The 22288-nt window shown below is 39.8% G+C and overlaps 1 protein-coding gene across 1 annotated transcript in view; it reads left to right on the forward strand.

The window, feature by feature from the left end:
- The window catches only part of CDC20B (cell division cycle 20B), a 63252-nt gene that overhangs the window by 16521 nt on the left and 24443 nt on the right, over positions 1-22288 (forward strand). Inside the window, exons 3-5 of the mRNA XM_024765358.1 lie at positions 7758-7977; positions 11945-12075; positions 15296-15389. Coding sequence (XP_024621126.1) covers positions 7758-7977; positions 11945-12075; positions 15296-15389 — 445 coding nt within the window. The remainder of the gene's footprint in view (positions 1-7757; positions 7978-11944; positions 12076-15295; positions 15390-22288) is intronic.

Raw genomic sequence — 22288 nt, forward strand, 5'->3', positions numbered from 1 at the left:
GGCGGGTGGGAAGGGCAGACATTCAGAGGCTAAGGAAGAGCGGTTGGGGGGGTATGCCTGAGAGCTAAGGACCATCTTTGTTACTTTTGTCTCTGCCATAAGGTTCTAGAAAGACCCTGGCATCACCAGCATGTCTTTCCTTGGAATGTCTAGGTTTTTCCCACCCACTGAATATTTGTGTGTCAGATTATTTATCACTAGATATATATTTGTTTCTGTTTTCCCAGTTGTTTCATTTTGTTACTTCCTGACCTTATTTTTAACCTCTCTAGGTTCCTTTCTATTTATTTTTTGGCCCCGGTGTCCTGAATTCCTCCCGATTTAGTGTCAATATGATGTGAACTCTAAAGGTAAACAAGGCACACTGATGTGCTTGGAGTATCAAGTCATTCATCCCTTTTCCCTTCTTTGTCTTATTTTCCTTATCTCCCTCTTCCTCTCTATTAATAAATACTTGAGTCATTTAAAACTATGCGACAGGCATTTCCTCAGCAGGAGATAGATCCTGGAACAGAAGTTTAAAAACATTGAAGATGAAATACCACAACCTACAGCAGTGTTTCCTAAGCTGTAGTTATTTGCATACTGCCTCAGTGATTTGCCCTGTCTGCATACCATTTGTTAGTTACTTAACTTTTTTTGTCCAAATTGAGTCACTTATTTTACTCAAATTAATTTTTATAAGGGAAAATTTTCTATCAACAATGAAAAATTTAAAACATTAAAAAATGCACATTAAAATACATAACTATTAAAAAATGTTCATCTGTGCCATTACAGACCATATGCCCTTAGTGGAGGGGCTGACTGAGAAAAATATATTCAAAATGTTACGAACAATTGTGTTCTAACTCTTTGAACGTTCTTTGTGTTGAATACAGACTTGCCTCTTCCCATGCATTGGTCCTAGTTTTGTCATAGGGAGCAACACAAAATACGTTTTGCTTTTTTGTCACAAATTGCTTCTCTTTAAAGAAGACAGTTCCTTTTGGGTCTCCTTTCCTCTGGACTAGATACCCCAGGTGCCCTCACTCCATTCACGTGTGGCTCTTTTACTGTGTGTTCCCTGCCCTCCTATCACTGCAGTCTCTTTCCTCCAAATAAAATCAAGTTTTGAATCCTGGCTTGTCCATCTCCTTCCAAAAGAACAGTTCTGAGACTGGCCACGGTTCTCCAGATGAGTTTTGACCGGTGCAGAGATAATCAGATTTTGCTTGCTTTTCTTGTGGACACTGTTTTTCTCTTAACAAGGCCTAGAATTGTACTACTTAAAAAAAAAGTAATTGCATTATACTGTTGACTCATATTCTGGATGTGGCTGTCTAATACTGCCCATCATTTTCACTTCTTATCAGTTCTTTCCCATGTTAGGCCTGTGCTGTGAAAAAAATCTAAATGGGAAAAATATTCACATATTCTTATTGAATTGAATTTTGCTGATTTTGGTCTTTGTCCCAGACTTTATTCTGAATCCTACTCTGTCCTTTAATATTTTAACTCTCTTCTCACCTTAGGAAAAACCATTTCGATAAATAAATTTCCATTCAAACTACTGATAACAAACTCAACAGCATTAGGCCAGGGACAGAACCCCTTCTGTACCTCACAGGCGGATTCATTCAGGCCAACATGGATCCAGTAAGACTCGTGTGATCCAGGCCACTGGTGACAAAAGCTACTTATTTCTAGTTACTTGTTCTTCCTATTGGAAAACCATGGAGAACACTTGTCTATCTAAATTTGGGGGGGAGGGCATTTTCTCACTTGTCATCATAGATCACTAATCAGTATCCATTCTGGAAGTGTCGTCAGTGTTCTGAGGTTTCATTTATCTGGTCCTAGAGACTTGAACTTATTTAAATTGCCCAGATGAATATCTATTGCTTAATTAAAACTCACTCTCCAGTTTCTGCAGAAATGTTTATTATATCCTGTCCAATTTGAAAATCATTCTTCTTAATGGAAAAGAAAGAAAGAAAATAACTTATTTCCTTGCCTCTGGATTCTTTCTTAAATCCCTTGTGGTTTTTTAGGATTCACTGCCTCTAAGGGAAGAGATCCATTCATTTATTCATGAGCTCCTAGATGCCCTAAATGTCTGTAATCTGAGGATAGTAAGAGAAAATACAAAGTCTCTGGTCTTAATGAATTGATAATATAGTAGAAGGACATAAAAATAATCAGAAAAGTGGAATATAAGCCATCTTAGTCTTTGTGGGCTGCTGTAACAAAATACCATAGACTGGGTAGCTTATAAACAACAGAATTTTATTTCTCACAGTTCTGGAGGCTAGAAGTCTGAGGTCAGGGTCCCAGCATGGTCGGTTGAAGGCTGTTTTCTGGGCTGCAGACTTCTTCTTGTACCCTCACATGATAGAAGGGGCTTGAGAGCTCTGTGGGGCCTCTTTTATAAGGGCACTAATCCCATTCATTAGGGCTCTGCCCTCATGACCTAATCACTTCCCAAAGGCCCCACCTACTCACACCATTACCTTTAAGGGTTAGGATTTCAACATGATTTTTTTGTGGGGGGAGGAGGGACACAAACATTGAGACTACAGCATGAACAGAGGTGCTAAAAGCATAGGGACTGAATCACTTTGTGAGTTTAAACCTTGGGTTACCCTGGTTGGTTTTGAGGTTGTGCATGCTCCAGGGGCTGCCATTCATAAAGGCAATGTTGTGTACTATTGTGTACAGTGGTCTGAATCCTGGATCCGCTACTTATCAGCGCTATATCTTTTCTCAAGTTATCCTTGTTCAAACCTATTAACCTTCACTTTCCGACTCTGGAGAATGGGGGATATAATTGTACCTATCTCATAGGGTTGTGATGAAGTTTAAATAAAAACCCTCTAATACATTTATCTCAGTGCTTGGCACTTATTGAGTGCTTGATAAATGCTGTTATTATTAATAAAATGTGACAAGGCTCTATTGGAAGCACACATAGTGAGCTATAGAAGCACAGGAGTGCTGTGTATTAGCGTCCAATGACTGATGTAACAAATTACCACAAATTTGGAGGCTTAAAACAGGACACATTTATTCTCTTACAGTTATGGAGGTTAGAGGTCCAAAATCAGTTTCCCTGGCATAAGGCAAGAAATCAGCAGGGGAGGCTTTAGGGGAGAAGCCATTCCTTGCCTTTTCCCGTTTCTGGTGAACCAGCATTTCTTGGTTGTGCATTACCCCAGTCTCTGTCTCTGTGGTCACATTTCCTTCTCCTCCTCTGTGTGTAGTCAAATCTCCCTCTGCCTCCTTCTAGAAGAACATGTTATTTCATTTAGGGGTTACCCAGATAAGCCAAGATGTTCTCCCCATCTCAAGATTCTTAGCTTAAACACATCTGCGAAAGCCCTTTGCCGTAGAAAGTAACATTCATAGGTTCTAGGGATTAGGATATGGATATCTTACAGGGCCATTATTGTATTAGGATTTCTCTAGAGAAACAGAATGAATAGGATATATAGATATAGACAGAGATATAGTTATAGGTATAGATATAGATATAGATAAGAGGCTCATGAGGTTATGGAAGCTAAATCACACAACCCTGCCATTTGCAAGCCAGAGAACCAGGAAAGCTGGTGGTATGATTCAGTCCAAGTCCAAAGGCCCGAGAACCCCAGTTATCGGCTGCTGTTGTAAGTTAAGGAGTCTGAAGATCTGTGGACCAGGAGCTCTGATGTCTGAGGCCAGGAAAAGATGGATGTCTCAGTTCACAAAGGGAGAGAATTTGCCCTTCCTTTGCCTTTTTGTTCCATTTGGGGTCCTGGTGGTTTGGATGGTGCCCACCCATATTTGTGAAGGTGGATCTCTTTACTCAGTCTACTGAATCAAATGCTTCCAGAAACACGCTCACAGACACATCCAGAAATTACATTTTATGAGCTATCTGGGCATCTCTTAGCTCAATCAAGTTGATGCATAATATTGACCATCACAATGATATAGCCCACCACGGGCTGCCCAACCCAGTTTAGAATGGGGAGGAAAGGAATGTCAGAGACACTTTCCTGAAGGAGTTGGTGGCTGACCCCAGCCATGAGGGTGGGCTAGAGAACTGCTGAAGAGCATCCCAGGTGGGGAAACCGTATGGAGAGAGTGACAGTGGACAAGCCAGAGAAACATGGCTCATTGTCAGTTCAGTGTGAAATTTTTAAATCATTTTTCTTAGCTGCCATATCAAATTCTTTATTTTCCCTCTTTTAAACTCAGGATTATTTTGTTTTTAAATGTATATTTAAATTTGGGACTCCAGGAAAACCTTGATCAAGAGTATCATGTTTGTTGCAAGTTAAATATATCTTCAAATATGGTGGCTGCTCCCTTTCTTGCTGCCTAGAAGGGTGAGGGCTGCTTTGCTGGTGTTTGCAGAGGTTGCAGACCTAGCCCAGCCCACCGCCTGAATGGGGCCCACAGACATGCTTTGCTTAATCCCACGCGTTTTAAAATTTTTGAATCACTTGAAAACTTTGAAAAGTAGGGAAATTGATAGGAAAAGTCTCAATTTATAACTTCTGTTAAAACATGGGACAACATACCCCTCTATCTTTCTTGCTGAAACACGAGCATGCCAATCAGAGACAGATTCCCACCACCCAGTCTCCTTCTGACTGGGGCTGAGTCTCTCCAGTCTTTGATCTGGATCTGTGGTTTCCTTGTCTGAGAGAAACCAAGAAGTAGGAGATGAAAGTCTGAGTGGGCCACATTTCTCCCTCCAGGCCCACTTCTGCCAGCTCCTTCCCTGCTGCTCCCTTGTCTGGGCTTCTGAGGATGAGACGCCAGATTTACGTTTCCAGGGCTCTATCTTTGCCGCTTTTCAGCTTTTCCTGTTCCTACTCAAAAACAAGAACAAGGTTAGAACAATCGAAAGGCAAAAAAATTGACCCCAGACAACACTGTTCACAACAGCAAAGGCCTCGGGCTCCTGATTTCTCTTTTTGTGGAGAAGGTGCCCTTTTTGGTGCAGTTTCTGGAGGAAAACAGAGCAGCAGTAGGGGAGAGATCTCCACCCACCAGCTGGAGTGGCTGCAGGCGACCAGGTGATCACCTTACACACACTTACTAAAAAACCCAAACAGGGGCTTCCCTGGTGGCGCAGTGGTTGAGAGTCCGCCTGCCGATGCAGGGGACAAGGGTTCGTACCCCGGTTCGGGAGGATCCCACATGCCGCGGAGCGGCTGCGCCCGTGAGCCATGGCCGCTGAACCTGCGCGTCCGGAGCCTGTTGCTCCGCAACGGGAGAGGCCACAACAGCTGGAGGCCCGCGTACCGCAAAAAAAAAAAACCCAAACAAAACCAATATTCACTGCCTTAATGTTCTGGCATATTTCCTTCCTATCTTTCATTTATAGATAGGAAGTAAGACCACATGGGAATACTCTTTTATGGTGTCCATTTTTCACTTGGTAGTATAGTATAAGCATTTTTGTGTTTTATTGAATTTAATCCTATCTTTAAAGATTTTTAATTTGAGGTGAAATCATAAAAATTAAAAAACATGAAATTAAACATAAAATTAAACATTTTCAAGTGAAAAATTCAACGGCCTTTAGTACATTCACAGTGTTGTACAACCACCACCTCTATCTCATTCCACAATATTTTCATCATCCCAAAAGAAGACTCAAAATAAAAAAAAAGACTCCGTACCCATTAGGCAGTTTCTCCCCATTCTCTCCTTCCCCCAATCCATAGAAACTACTGATCTGTGTTCTGTCTCTATGGAGTTACCTATTCTGATATTTCATATACATGGAATTATACAATATGTGACTTTTTTTGCGTCTGCTTCTTTTACTTTTCATAATATTTTCAAGGTTTATCCACATTATAGCATTTTATTAGTACTTCATTCCTTTTTATAGCTGAGTAATATTCATATACATATTGTTATACAGGCATATATATACTCCATTGCACACATACATTCCCCCTCAATTTGTTTATCCATTTCCACCTCTGGCTATTATAAATAATGCTGCTGTGAACATCTGTGTACCTGTAGTTGAGTACCTGTTTTTATTTCTTTGGAGTATATACCTAAGAGTTGAATTGCTGGTCATATGGTAATTCGAGGTTTAAATTTTTTTTTTTTTTTGCGGTACGCGGGCCTCTCACTGTTGTGGCCTCTCCCGTTGCGGAGCACAGGCTCCGGACGCGCAGGCTCAGCGGCCATGGCTCACGGGCCCAGCTGCTCTGCGGCATGTGAGATCTTCCTGGACCGGGGCACGAACCCGTGTCCCCTGCATCGGCAGGCGGACTCTCAACCACTGCGCCACCAGGGAAGCCTGAGGTTTAAATTTTTGAGGAACTGCCAAACTTTTTCCACAGCAGCTGCACCATTTTGCATTCTCATAAGCAATGTACAGAGCTTCTAATTTCTCCACATCCTCACCAGTAGTTGTTATAGATAGGTCGACTGATTGACTATAGCCATCTTAGTGGGTATGAAGTGGTGCTTCATTGTGGTTTTGATTTCATTTCCCTAATTTCTAATGGCTGCAGAGTATTCCCTTTTATGGATGCCACATAACCTAGTCAATTCTCCATTGGTAAACACTGAGTCCCTCTCATCTTTTTGCCCTTACATATATACTCCAGTACCCACCCTCACGTTCTCAGTTGAAAGCATGGACTGTGGAGTCGGGCAGATGAGTTTAGGGTATAGCATCTCCATTTACTCCTAGTGTGGTCTTAGGCAATTCACTTAACTTCTAAATCTCAGTTTCTTCATTGTAAAATGGGAATAAGTAACAGACCTGCTTCACCAAGTGTTTCAGAGGATTAAATATGAATGTGCATAAAGCCATTAACATATGGGTTTGTACGTGGTAAGAAATCAATAGATGCTGGAATCTTTGATTTCTTCCTTAAATTCTTAGAGGTGACATTGCTGGGTCAGTACAGATTAGGCACATATTTGAGGGTTTTTGACACACATTGCCAAATTGTCCTTTCCAGATACTAATTGACATTCCACCAGCACTGTATGCCAGTGTTTGTTTCTAGAACCTTCAACATTGGGAATTGTCATTTAAAAAATCATTGCTAACATCTCATTATTGTTTTAAATTTGCATTTTTGATTATTAATGAGCTTGAATATATTTGGGGTATTTATATCTCTTTAATGTATTGTCTTTTTATGTCCCATGCTCACTTTTCTCTTGGGATGATAAACTTGTCTAAATTTCTATAAGAGCCCTTTATACAAAGATATTAACCTAACATGCCTGTCATTTTGTTAAAAAATAATTCATTTTCAGTTTGTCATTTGCATTTTAATTTCACATAACTACATGGCATGGCTCACCACTAAAGGATCTGTAAATACCAAACTCTTGGTGTTTCTCACAGGGGATAGACAGAAGTTGAGCAAGTTAGGCCTCAGTTTTCCCATCTGAAAAATGGGATTGGACTAGAAAATTGCTATTTATTTCCAGACTTTATGATATTTTATGCTTTTATGAAATTTTATGATTTTATATTAACATCTTCTATGATCAGTATATAGTGTTATTCAACTTAATATTTTATATTTGTATGTAATAGTAATAAGCGTAAACATAATTACTCCTGAAACTGCTTTGGTATGTCTTCAGACCCTTGAGCAGAGGCTCTAAGTGTGATATATATATACATACATATATAAAATGTACTAGGTGAGTTGTTTATAATTCTCTTTTAAGGAATTTTAACTTTTGTATCATTGAGGCTACTATAAATCATGTATCTGTTTGTTGTTAAATAGGTATTTGATGCAGTTAATCCAACATACTCTAACTTCAAGAGCAACTTTGCGAAGAGGCTATCGGCTGAAGTTCCTGTTGCCAGTAGCCCAATTACCACAAGATGGCGGCAAAGCCAAACCAGGGATGTGGCAGCCCATTCCTTTGGGGGAGAGCATTCAACAGCTGACCTCCCAGAAACTGTGCTGAAGATAACTCCTGAGAAAGAGACCTTGATTCCAGGTGAGGTAATAAAAATGCCACAGGCCAGTTTTGAAATCTTAAAAAAAAGATGTATTCCTGAGAGAATCTTTGTCTTACAGAAATATCTGATGTCACATTTAGTCAACTGCTTTTCTCTTTTTCTCCCTTTGAATAAGAAATTTCCAGGGGCAGGGGGAAGGGGAGGCCTGAAACAAAACCAGAAGAAAGTATGTTGTATTTTAAGTGTGTCTCTGAGATTTGCATTGGTAGATTATTGCTTTTGTAAAGACTTTAAGTATGTATAAATATGTGTATACATACATATGTATACACACAAATATGTTTCTCTTATGTTTTGTGAAGTATAGAGTTTTTGATGACTCTGGTAAGATTCCTTGTCTACAACAGTCAGGAAAAAGATGTATTAGTAATGAAATAATTAGGTATGAAATAGGAGAAGAAAAAGATGAAAACAGGAGAGGATGAGTGGAAGAGAAAGAAAAGGAAAGAAGAGGAGAGACATGGAGAGTACAGAGGAGACAGAGAGAGAGAGAGGAGGAATAAGAAGAAGAAAGAAGAGAAGAGATGAAGGGAGTAGAGGGAAACAAGAAGAGAGGGAAAGAGGGAAGAGGGAAGCAAAGAGAAGGAAAGATGAGAGTGGGACAGTCTAATGCCTGTCTGGGACAGAGATGGGGAATGGGCAGCAAAGCTATGATCTGGTGGGCAGGGATCCAGGATTAACCTGTCAAAGCTTTGAAACACAAGCTCTCCTTCTAAAATATGTCTCATTAGCACAACTTTAAAAAAATTTTCCCAGCTTTATTGAGATTTATTTATTTTGGCTGTGCTGGGTCTTTGTTGTGGCATGGGTTGTGGCATGTGGACTCTTAGTTGTGGCACGCATGCAGGATCTAGTTCCCGGACCAGGGATCAAACCCGGGACCCTGCATTGGGAGCGCTGAGTCTCACCCACTGGACCACCAGGGAAGTCCCAGTTGAGAAATAATTGACATATAATACTGTGTGGGTTTAAGGTGTATGACATGATGACACAATGCACTTATGTATTGCAAAATGATTACCACAGTAGAGTTAGTTAACATTGCCATCACGTCACATAATTACCATTTTTTTGTGGTGAGAACATTTAAGATCTGTTCTCTTAACAGTTTTCAAGTGTATAATACAGTATTGTTAACAATAATCATCATGTTGTACATTAGATCCCCAGAGTTTATTCATTTTCTAATGGGAAATTTGTGCCCTTTGACTGATACCTCCCCATTTTCCCCACCCGCTAGCCCCTGGCAACCACCATTCTACTCTCTCTTTCTCTGAGTACGGCATTTTTAGACTCCAGGTATAAGTGATATCATACAGTATTTGTCTTTCTCTGCCTGACTATTTCACTTAGCATAATGCCTTCAGGGTCTATCCATGTTGTTGAAAATGGCAGGATTTCCTTCTTTCTCTTGGCTGAATAATATTTCACTGTATGTTTATGTATTCCATTTTCTTTGTCCATCCGTTGATGAACACTTAGGTTGTTTCCATATCTTGGCTACTGTGGATATCTCTTCAAGATGCTATTTTCATTTCCTGTGGATAAATACCCAGAAGTGGAATTGCTGGATCATTGCTGGTAGTTCTATTTTTACGTTTCTGAGGAACCTCCATACTGTTTTCCATAGTGACTGCATGAATTTACATTCCCACCAATAGGAGCACAACCTTTTTTATTCCCATCCTTCAGAAGCAAAACTTGACACTTAGTGATTTAATTTCTGTTCTTCCTTTTTAAAATCCTAGGCAATGTAATTCATTGTCTTATCAGCATGTTTAAGACAAATAGTAACTTACTGCCACTCTTTTCTCAATGACATTAGACACAGTGAGGCACCATAGTCCTGCAGATGGAAAGGGAGCTCAAATCTTTTTTTTTTTTGATAGGTAAGGAGTGGATTTATTTAGAGAGAAACACACTCCACAGACAGAGTGTGGGCCATCTCAGAGGTGAGAAAGGCCTCAACTCATTTTTAAACCAATGAAATTTTCCTGTAATAGTAAGTATCAACACAGAAAATTGCTGATTGAAACAGTAGGAGATAAAGGGTTGTAAGAAAGGTCATTCTTATGGCTATCTTCTGAAAGATGTTTTAATTGAGGGGTGATTTTAATGCTAATTGTATCAGAGGAATTTCTGGCTAAATTTAAGGGCTCCCTTTTCCTTCATAGTTCCTTAATTAATTAATTATTTTCAAATAAAGCATTGCATGAGAAATTCAGAATTATAAGAGAGATTATCAGTCAAAATAATTTTACAAGAAAGTATATTTCATTTTCTATTAAGTTAATACTGCATATTAATCAGAAACATTGGTTTCTCAGTGTTTTGCTGGTGGGGTTTCTTTCTTTTTGTTCCAGAAGGGTGAACACTGAAGACCCTCCCATCCTAAAAGGGATGTTTGCAGAGAGGTTCATTTGCAGTCATGCTCTGTGAACAAAATCTGAGAGGTCCTGGATTCCTTAGGCTGGTGGACCTAACCTCTTTGTTGATAACTGGGGTGATTGTCAGTACTAGCATCCAACTGTAACGTTTTATTTCTCATTTGAGGTTCAGAGAGACGGCTTCTTCTCCTCTTTACTTGTCTACAAATAGGACCAAACAAGGATGCATAATTTTGCAAGACATAGAGTAAGATCTAAAACGTTGCAGAAGGGGCTTCCCTGGTGGCACAGTGGTTGAGAATCCGCCTGCCAATGCAGGGGACACGGGTTCAATCCCTGGGCCAGGAAGATCCCCCATGGTGGGGGGCAACTAAGCCTGGGCCCCACAACTACTGAGCCCGAAAGCCACAAGTACTGAGCCTGTGTGCTGCAACTACTGAAGCCCACGCGCCTAGAGCCCGTGCTCCACAGCAAGGGAAGCCACTGCAATGAGAAGTCCGTGCACCGCAATGAAGAGTAACCCCCCCTTGCCACAACTAGAGAAAGCCCGCGTGCAGCAACGAAGACCCAGCACAGCCAAAAATAAATAAATAAATAAAATACATTAAAATAAAAAAGCCTTTAAAAAAAATAAAACTTTGCAGAACATTTCATGTTTTCATCCCTCTTTCCTCCTTGAAATTAGATTTTGGATTCCTCCTTCCTCTTAGACTTTGGATAGCCCAGAAATTGAGGTGTTGGGCTCTAGGAACATTAGTGACAGTTTATCTAGCACACATTTGTCCAAATGAGGAAGGGATTGTCATATCGCAAAAGGCCAAGTTACTTAATCTAGTGGTCCCTTGGTTCCGCTGACGAACAAGTGATATAGCAGATATTTAGCTTTAGAAGATGACTTGTCAAAGTTTTCAGTGCAGTTAAGCATGGTAAAGGGCTTTCTCAGTTGTGAGAAGAGAATAGAAATGGACAATAACAATGCAAATAACATTGACTTTTCCATGACTGTAACTTAGGAAGTATTTTACTAAGGTCATCTCAAACTAGCTTTACATCTTTGTGCAGTAGGAAGAGGGAGAGGCAAAGTGATTTGCTTATGATCATGTAGTGAACATCAATGATTGGAAGGCAAGCATCCCATAGTGATTTCCTGGCAGGATGATCACAGCCTGGGCAAACCAGGTACGCTTCGCTCCATCATTTTAAACTATTGAACTGTTTGTATCCATTCTTCAAATCTGCAAATGTGTACTTTCCAGGCAGACATAAAGCATTTCTGCTGCTGCTGCTGTTGGGGTCAGGTCTTTAATCTTAGCATTTCCTCCTGGTTTTGGAAGCCATTGAGGCACTTTCTTACCCAGCGTTCACTTATGAACCCAGTGCTCTGCATAGGCCCTGTGCCGCCCTCTCCACCCCACCCCACCCAGGATTTTGCAGAGACCAGGGCCTGTATCTTCACATTCTGTTCTATGGTACATGCCAAGGGCTGACCTCCAGCCAAAGGTTTAAAAGATTATATTGTTTTAAAAACCAAATTCAAAGCTAAATGTTTTTCTGGCAGGATCCTACAAAGAGCCACTGAAGACCCCCAACAAAGGAAGTTTTGAAACAAATAGCTCTGCTCTCCATTTTTACAAGGCACCTCATGCACTGGATGGAGGCAAGAGGAAAACTGTTGCCTCAAAAGGCCAGGTAGGTAAAGAGGGAAAACTGAAGATCTCACATCTTGAGAAGCTCAGACAACTGAGTCCCAAATGTGAGGTAAGAGCTGGCTTAGCTGCTATGACAAATCAATAAGAAAATGATGGGTTCCTAATAGAAAAAAATGAGTCTGTGAAGGACATGAAAAGAGGCATTTCCAAAGAGAAATAGAATGCCTGGCAAATACACAAAAAAGTGTTTAATTAGCATCAGTCAAAAAAGTGAAAATGAGACTAACCATCAACAAGGTAAAGACTAAAAATAGAATAAAATTATACGTACTATGGTATGTTTCCTCTCAGCCCAAAGGTCTCTTGTACGATCATTTCCCAACTATTTGGGAAGTATGTGGTGACTTGGTCTGCCCTTTGGGGTGTCTCAGGATCAGTTTGACTCTTCGTCTATAAGATGGTCTTTTAAATATTTCCCTTATGTCTTTGTTGTTTTTTAGTTTCTCTAAGCTAATTTAATTCCTTTAAGTATCTTATTTATTATGGTTTTAAGATCATAGGAGTCTGCCCTAAATCCTTTGTGCACATTAAACATCAGTAGCATGTTTTTAGGTTTATCAAATCGCATGAAGAAGCTCTGAAGAAATCAATGTTTCATTTAGAAAACTTTGAACTAGGAATGTCATAAATTCTCAATTTAGGCAAAGCTACTCATTGAGTGTGTGCTTCCTGTGTTTGGCATATACATCTTGCTGGAGGAACAATAAAATATTGTGAATGTAAATTTTAATTATTTGAGCTCATATGCAGTTGGAAACAAATGTTATTAGAGCAGGTCTTTTGCTGGGTGCTTATTGTTGGGTAAGGGTTTGGCGTGGGTGGATGGCCAAGGGGTTCTATTGAGGTAACTATGGGTGCTGTTGAGCTCATGCCCAGGCCCGGCTATTAACACACCTGTCCTTTCCACCCTCTAGTGCTGTTTGGAGTTTTTACTGCCCTGGCCATCACAACTTCCCTTTTCCTTCCCCTTGTGCTGTCTGGTAACTCGTGGCAGCAAAGTTGGTGGCTCTGTCTGTGGGGTCACAATGGTGTTGGCAAGTTACTCTTGTTATAGCAATTGTTATCCAGGCAGAACATCATCCCAGAATCACTGAAGAACCTGGGCAGGGAATAATGGAAGCCTTTTTACTACTTTATGTAGAGCATTTGTTGTCACGACTAATTGGAAGTCAAGCATCAGCAAGAACGGTGCAGATATAAAGTGAGGTCTTTTACCTCGACAGTAAACGTGTGTCTTCATGTAGTCCTTAGAGATCACCTGGGGGGTGTTTCCGCAATGAGACCTGCCTAACTCTAGAGATTTCAGAATTCTCATATCCAATCGGCTCTATGCCAAGTTGCTCATTAAAGTATTGGGTTAGCCCAAAAGTTCGTTTGGGTTTTTCCATAAGATCTTACAGGAAAACCCGAATGAACTTCTTGGCCAACCCAATAATAAGTGGCTCTCACCTAGGGAAGAGTATCTCCGGGTATACTGAGCAGAAGCACACTGTCTGGGCAATGCCTTGGTCAGCTTTGAGGTAACTATGGGATTCTGAAGAAGTGAATCTGTGAAGAGTTACATTGAGCTATTGACCAGCAGGTCATTGTAGGAATGTTATTTTATACCACTGCTTCTCAAACGGGGGCTACTTTGCTCCCCAGGGGACATTTGACAAAGTCTGAAAACATCTTTTTTTTTTTGTGGTACGTGGGCCTCTCACTGTTGTGGCCTCTCCCGTTGCGGAGCACAGGCTCCGGACGTGCAGGCTCAGCGGCCATGGCTCACGGGCCCAGCCGCTCCACGGCACGTGGGATCTTCCCGGACCGGGGCATGAACCCGTGTCCCCTGCATCAGCAGGTGGACTCTTAACCACTGCGCCACCAGGGAAGCCCTGAAGACATTTTTGATTATCACAACCAGGGATAGATATCTAGTAGACCACAATAATGCATTACCTGCCAATAGTTCTGAAGTTGTGAAGCCCTGCTTTATAATTAATTGTTTTACTTTGAATACCTAAAAATCCATGATTCATTGACTGGCAATGCCTATTATGTGATACAATATCTGGGAAGAAACCCAAAATATCAAAATTATGCTCAGCAGAGAGACTTCTGTCTGAATTATGGTGATCCAGTGATTAAATGTATTGTTGTGAAAGAGATAAAAGAGAATCTTCTCTGTTTTAACTATTTTCTATTGTATTTCTAGAATAAGTACTTTTCTTTCCCTTTTTACTAATTTGCCCATCTGTTTTTGATTGGAGTTGGAAGTAAGAACATCAGGAGTGCTCTTTATATACTGGCCCAGAGAGATAGCAATCAGAGTTCAGAGTTTTGTGCTCATGGAAATTTAGGCGGGTTACTTAAGCTGTCTCTGACTTGATATTCCCAGTTCTCATGGGTAAAGGTGTTAGTGGAAAAGGACCTTTAAGATAAGAAGTTTAATTCTAACATATTACAGATGAGGAAAATTGAGGTCCGGAGAAAATCTCAGTAACAGACTGAGAGACCATCTCTGGGTTGAATGCTGAGAGGCACCCCTTGAAATAAATCTTTCTTAGGGAAAGCATTCTTACTAATACTCAACTTTATTGTTTATTTTTATTTATTTATTTCTTTTCGGTACGCGGGCCTCTCACTGTTGTGTTCTCTCCCGTTGTGGAGCACAGGCTCCGGACGCACAGGCTCAGCGGCCATGGCTAACGGGCCCAGCTGCTCCGCGGCACGTGGGATCTTCCCGGACCGGGGCACGAACCTGTGTCCCCTGCATCAGCGGGCAGACTCTCAACCACTGCACCATCAGGGAAGCCCTCAACTTTATTGTTTTGAGGAGGTCTTTTAATTTCAGAGAGTACTAGAAATACGACATTTCAGTTCTTGCAGGCTTTGATGATGTCACTGGCATATGGTTGGTTTGTGGGCTAAAAGGATTTTTAGGCCCGAAGAATAAAAGAGGATTTTATTGTAGCTGAGTGATACCCTCCCTCTGGAGTTGTTGGGGAGATAAGAAATAATATAGCAGTAAAACGTTCAGCACTGTGTTTATTACACAGTGGTTAGCTAATAAATAATGGCAATTATTCTAGTTTTGGTTTCAGTAATGTGTAGCCTTTGAATTTTGTAGTGAATTAGCAGCTTTAATTCTATACCATGCAACACATCTGATATGTACACATATGTTTCTGAATAAGTAATCTCTTTGTGTCTGTTTTCAGAAATGCTTAAACCAGCTATTATCGACCCAGAAAGTGGCTCAGCAGGTTAATGGGAAAATGCAGCTCTGCGAGCAATCCCAATGCATTTGGAAAGGTAGGGGCCAAAGATTTTCTGTTTGTCCTTCTTTCCTACCCTCCTCTCTCCCTGCCTCCTTCATTTCTTCTTTATCTTAAAATATTTTATTTTTATATTTGTTAGAACAAACTCAACATAATTGTAAAATGTAGATAATTCTTGTGATCCTCTGTCTTAACCATCCCTACCAACACTTCCTATTTCCCAGAGGCAACCACCCTTAGCTCTTCCAGCTATACCCCCTGCTATTTACATCTATGTTCTAAATAATGTTTGTAAACTGCTTTTTTTTTTTATACAATTTTATCACAACTTTCTAGCATAGTAAGAACTTAGCTCTCCTCCTGTTTCATTCATCTCCCTCAGTCTATTTATATTACACTTTTAAAGAGTAAAATTAGTATTTAACGTTTACATCATATTACTATAAAACTATCATTTCCTGTCAAGCCAAATAGTGTACTATAACTATGCCTCTTTTCTAGTATAACCTTTTTTTTCTAGACTTAAAAAGTTGCTTTATATTTTCATTTATTAGATACCTGTGAAATTATGACTGTTTTCCCTAAATGCTCCCATGTTTTGTTCCACAGCCATCAATAATATTTTCCACGTACCACCCACATCAGTTCTTGTTTTCCTTGGTGGCCTCCTACCCAGAGCCTGCTGAACACGCTGCTGTCTTGGCCAGTCCCACAGCTGTGATTCTGGGACTTCTCTTCTCTGATGTTAGCTCCTCTATTTCCGGGCAGCCACGTTGTGCTCCTTCTGGGTTTGCTGGTCTGAAATTGTGCTTACCCTACTTTTACACTTGATTCATAGTTTGGCTGGCTACAGATTATAGTTTCGCTCAGAATTTTGTGAAAAAAGATATTGCTTTATTGTTTTCTGGCATTCACTGTTGCTGCTGAGAAGTTATATGATGTTGTGACTTCCTGTCCTTTGTATGCCACCTGCTTTTTCTCTCTGAATGCACACAGAAAAATCTCTTATCATTAGTGTTTTAAAATTTCATGATGATAAAGCTTCGTGCAGAATAAAAAAAAAAAAAAACCTCATTATAACTGACAAGCCCACTGGTAGATCTTTTCAGTCTTGGAGACCTGTGTCTTTTAATTCTTGGAAAGTTTCTTGAAATATTCTTTAGTAATTTCTTCACCTTTGTTTCTTTTTTCTTTCTTTCTGAAATGTTGACCATAATTGTTGGTCCTTCTGGATTAGTTCTCTTATTTTTTTCTATTCTATTTTTCATCTCACTTTTTCTTCTACTTTGTAGGTGGTTACCTCATTCTGTCCACTAGCCTTGAGAACTGTCTTCACGTTTTAAATTTGGATTTATCTGTCTTTTTCTTATTAATTTGTAGAAATTTGTTGTATACCCTAGGATATGAGTCTGTTTCAGTTATTTTTTGCTATCTGAAAAACTACCCTAAATCTCAGTGACTTAAAACAAAGTTTTTTTTTGCTCACAATTCTGTGGATGAGGTATTTTATAATCACTTATCTGGGAAGTCTGTACCTGATCCCCAGCTGTGGTGTCTGGGGATGGAGTATTTACTTCCAAGACGGCTTCTTTACTCATTCATCTGAAACCTCTGTCTTCTGATTTTTCCCAGATGGTGATCTGAGGCTGGTGCACTGCTTACATTGCTGCTGTCTTCCTAGAGACAGAAAGCAGAGCTGCCAGATGTGTTAAGAGCTTTTACAGAAAGAGCTTTTACAAAAACTTGTGCACAGAACCAGTTCTGCCTTATTCTATTGCTCAAAGAGTCACAGGGTTGGGTCAGATTCAGGGAGGTTGGCCAAACAGATTCTGACTCTTTACAGAGCAGCAAGGTCATATGTCAGATGAGCATGTATGACAGGAGATATTGTGGACATCTTTGGAAAATACAAGTCTTTTCAGGGAAGGCTTTTTGAATAAAGATTAAAACGTGTCTTATTGCATGTGACCAAATCAGCAAATTGTTTGACTATATATCATTATAATACTTGAAAGTTACATATATTGAACCTAATCACTCATACTTGGTCCTCACTGGCTATTTCCTTTCTTCTTCCTTTCATTCTTCCCTCCCTTCCTCCCTCCCTTCCTTCCTCCCTCCCTCCCTCCCTCTCTCCCTCCCTTCCTTCCTCCCTTCCTTCTCTCTTTCTCTCTTTCCAGCATCCTGTTCATGCTTCATGTATACACTATTTTCTCTTATTTCTCTGAAAAAATTTCACATACAGTTTTGGAAGGATTGCTCTTCTTCCTGAATTATCTTTCTTTGCTTAGCTCCTCCCACAGTAGTTTTGGTTTCCCTCTTTCAGAGTGAAGAAAGCTTCAGTGAAGCTTCCTGAAATGTGTGGTGTTCTAGAAATAGCACTAAGGTAAAGACCTGTGACCTGCCAAATTCACTATGACAATTTTCACTCTGTTTTTGCTGGTGCTCTTGAGTTAAGAGGCTGTCATGTTTTTAGTTTATTCAGGGAGTAAACATCTGGTTTCTTTTGACATGTGCACGTGTGTGTATGTACAGGGTGTTTGTGTGTGTGTGAACTTGACAGTCTTATAACCAAACTCATCTCATTCTAAACCTTCCCTGTGCCTCTGAGCCCTGACCCCTTGTGGGGTTTCTGCAAGACAAATCAGCTTGCTTCTCTTCACCATGGCCCCTCTATAGGCACTTGAGGGTCATTTCTTATGTTCCTCCTGGTCAGCTATCAAACCTTTATCAATTTTGCAGAAAATTACTGTAATGTCTTCTTACTGCTATTTCACTCCCATACTCTTTGTTCTTATATCTTCACACACCTTAAAAAAGTCATTTGCTGTCATTCTAGTGAGGTCGAAAATAGGAGGCAGAGGAAATACACTTATGTGGCCATTCTTCTGACTTGACTTGCAAGTCTGTTTCTCTGCTAAAGCAGAGATGACTTTGGTGGCAGCACTGAGGAAGATTTGAAGGGGTGGGCTGTTGGAAGCAGAGTCTAATTGAAAGCAATGTTCTATGAAGGGCTCTGTTCTTAATTCTTTTAAGGGGATTTAAAGTGTGAAACAGATTCCACATAAGCCAGGTAATTACTCTTAGGCAAGTGGATCACTGGGACAAATTTTATCCAGGTGCTGTGCATATAAAGTATTTCTTCATGCCTCACCCATATTTGCTAAGACTCTGAAACCTCACAGTAGGCACCTCCTGTGACTTGTAAGTATACCTATCGGGGCCAAAGCTGGTAGAAATCTTTGGGTGGTAATGTCATGTGTGCATCAGGGCGACTCTGCAGCCATGCAGTGGGGAGATATTGCTACTGTGACAGTTTCTAGAAGGTCCTCCTTCCATGCTGCATTCAGTGCTCCCAAAGTCAAATTTACCCTGCCACCCATGTGTTCTCCTTCCTACTTCCCCTTTCCATCTTGGAAGTCTTTGTGTCATTCATGAGATTGTTATCATGGTTGGAAAATAATTGATTAGGAGCCTAGCTCTGTGAGAGAAACTTAAGAGAACTAGTGGTTCAACTCATAAATGCCAAGGAAACTTGCCTGTTAAATTTCCTTCTGGGAGAAGATAACTTTGTGCATGTGTATTTTTCATGCCTGTTTCCCAGCCGTATAAAAGTGACAAAAACAGAGTTAGATGCATAAAAATAGGCGCAAAAAGTTTAAGGCCTGGTGAATATTCTTTTGGGAGGTTTGGGAATGTACAGTTGGATGAATGAGTGAAACTTATCCTTTACTTCTTTATTCTTAGAGTTATAATTTCTTAAAAGCAAAATAAAATATCTGGGGACACGTCTTACCTTAGCTCTCCCATTTCTTCTGATCTGATCAGCAACAAGTTTGTGTTTCTGTAACATGCTGAAGATTTGATGTAGAATGGAAATTGTATATTCTATAAAGGCAGAAAGAATGTACCTGTATTATTTTGTTATCATAGGAGATCTATCTATCTCTATGTATCTATGTATTTATCTATCTGTCTACAATCTATCCATCCATCCATCCTATTTTTTAGAGAATTTTTGAGTTCACAGCAAAATTGAACAGAAAATACAGAGAGTGCTCCTATAACCCTGCCCCAACACATGCACAACTTCCCCCACTACCAACATCCCACACTAGAATAGTACATTTGTTATCATCAATGAACGTACATTGACACACTGTTATCGCCCAAAGTCTATAGTTTACATTAGGGTTCACTCTTGGTGTTGTGTATTCTATGGATTTTGACAATATAGATCTTTTCAGTCTTGGAGACCTGTGTCTTTTAATTCTTGGAAAGTTTCTTGAAATATTCTTTAGTAATTTCTTCACCTTTGTTTCTTTTTTCTTTCTTTCTGAAATGTTGACCATAATTGTTGGTCCTTCTGGATTAGTTCTCTTATTTTTTTCTATTCTATTTTTCATCTCACTTTTTCTTCTACTTTGTAGGTGGTTACCTCATTCTGTCCACTAGCCTTGAGATTAAAGTTTTTATTTTGGCTATCCTAGTTTTAATTTTAAAGTTTCTTAGACACTGTCAGGCCTCTCTTTCTCTCTCTCTCCCCTATACTCCTAGGACACGTCTTACCTTAGCTCTCCCATTTCTTCTGATCTGATCAGCAACAAGTTTGTGTTTCTGTAACATGCTGAAGATTTGATGTAGAATGGAAATTGTATATTCTATAAAGGCAGAAAGAATGTACCTGTATTATTTTGTTATCATAGGAGATCTATCTATCTCTATGTATCTATGTATTTATCTATCTGTCTACAATCTATCCATCCATCCATCCTATTTTTTAGAGAATTTTTGAGTTCACAGCAAAATTGAACAGAAAATACAGAGAGTGCTCCTATAACCCTGCCCCAACACATGCACAACTTCCCCCACTACCAACATCCCACACTAGAATAGTACATTTGTTATCATCAATGAACGTACATTGACACACTGTTATCGCCCAAAGTCTATAGTTTACATTAGGGTTCACTCTTGGTGTTGTGTATTCTATGGATTTTGACAATGTGTAATGACACGTAGCCACCGTTATAACAGCACGTAGAGTAGTTTCACTGTTCTAAAAATCCTTTGTACTTCACGTATTCATCTCTCCCTCCTCCTCTAACCCTGTATCCATAGTTTTGCCTTTCCTAGAATGTCATTTAGTTGGAATCATACAGTGTAGCCTTTTCAGATTGGCTTCTTTCATTTAGTAATATGCGTTTAAGTGTCCTCCATGTCTTCTCATGGCTTCATATCTCATTTCTTTTTAGCGCTAAATGATATTCTATTGTCTGATGTACCACAGTTTATTTATCCATTCACCTATTCAAAGACATCTTGGTTGCTTCCAAGTTTTGGCAATTACGAATAAAGCTGCTATAAACATCTGTGTGAAGGTTTCTCTGTGGACATAAGCTTTCTACTCACTTGGGTAAATACCAAGGAGTGCGTTTTCTGGATTGTATGATAAGAGCATATTTAGTTTCATATGAAACCTCCAAACTGTCTTCCAAAGTGGCTGTACCATTTTGCATTCCCACCAGCAATGAATGAAAGCTCCTGTTGCTCCACATCCTTGCCAGAATTTGGTGTTTGTCAGTGTTTTGGATTTTGGCCATTCTAACAGATGTACAGTGGTGTCTCATTATTGTTTTAACTTGCAATTCTCTAATGAAATATGATGTTGAACACATTTTCTTATGCTTATTTGCCATCTTCTTTGGTGAGGTGTCCAGATCTTTTGCCCATTTTTAAATTGAGTTTTTTGTTTTCTTATTGTTGAGGTTTAAGTGTTTCTTTGTATGTTTTGGATAACAGTCCTTTATCACATATGTCTTTTGCAAATATTTTTTCTCAGTCTGTGGTTTATCTTCTCATTCTTTAGATACGTCTTTTGCAGAGCAGAAGTTTCTAATTTTAATGAAGTCCAGCATATCAGTGATTTCTTTCATGGATCATGCTTTTGGTGTTGTATTTAAAAAGTCACTGCCAGGGAATTCCCTGGCGGTCCAGTGAATTAGGACTCGGTGCTTTCACTGCCATGGGCCCGGGTTCAATCCCTGGTTGGGGAACTAAGATCCTGTAAGCTGTGTGGTGTGGCCAAAAAAAAAAAAAAAAAAAAGTCACTGCCAAAACCAAGGACATCTAGATTTTCTCCTGTGTTATTTTCTAGGAGTTTTATAGCTTTGTGTTTTACTTTTAGGTCTACAATCCATTGTGAGTTAATTTTTGAGAAGGGTATAAGGTCTGTGTTTAGATGCATTTTTTAAAATTGAAGTATAGTTGATTTACAACATTGTGTTAGTTTCAGGTGTACAGCAAAGTGATTTGATTATTTTTTTTTCCCAGATTGCGTGTGGATGTCCAGTTGTTTCAACATCATTTGTTGAAAAAACTAACTTTTCTCCATTGTATTGCCTTTGCTCCTTTGTCAAAGATCTGTTGACTGTATTTGTGGGGCTCTATTTCTGGATCTCTATTCTGTTGATCTATTTGTCTGTTCTTTTGCCAGTACTACACTGTCTTGATTACTGTAGCTTTTTAGTGAGTCTTTTTTTTTTTTTTTTTTTTAGGCCTCTCACTGCTGCGGCCTCTCCTGCTGCGGAGCACAGGCTCTGCAGCCTCCACGGCATGTGGGATCCTCCCGGACCAGGGCAGGAACCCGTGTCCCCCGCATCAGCAGGCAGACTCTCAACCACTGCGCCACCAGAGAAGCCCTTTAGTGAGTCTTAAAGTCAGATAGTGTAGGTCCTTCAACTTGGCTCTTCTCCTTCAATATTGTGTTGACTTTTCTCCATATACGCTTTAAAATCAGCTTGTCAGTGTCCACAAAATACCTTGTTGGGATTTTAACTTGTATAGCACTGAATCTATAAATCAAGGTGGAAAGAGCTAACATGTTAATAATACTGAGTCTTTTTATCCATGTACCTGGAATATGTCTTCATT

The sequence above is a fragment of the Neophocaena asiaeorientalis genome, unplaced genomic scaffold, assembly GCF_003031525.2.
Source record: "Neophocaena asiaeorientalis asiaeorientalis breed wild unplaced genomic scaffold, Neophocaena_asiaeorientalis_V1.1 scaffold198, whole genome shotgun sequence".
NCBI classification, from domain to species: domain Eukaryota; kingdom Metazoa; phylum Chordata; class Mammalia; order Artiodactyla; family Phocoenidae; genus Neophocaena; species Neophocaena asiaeorientalis.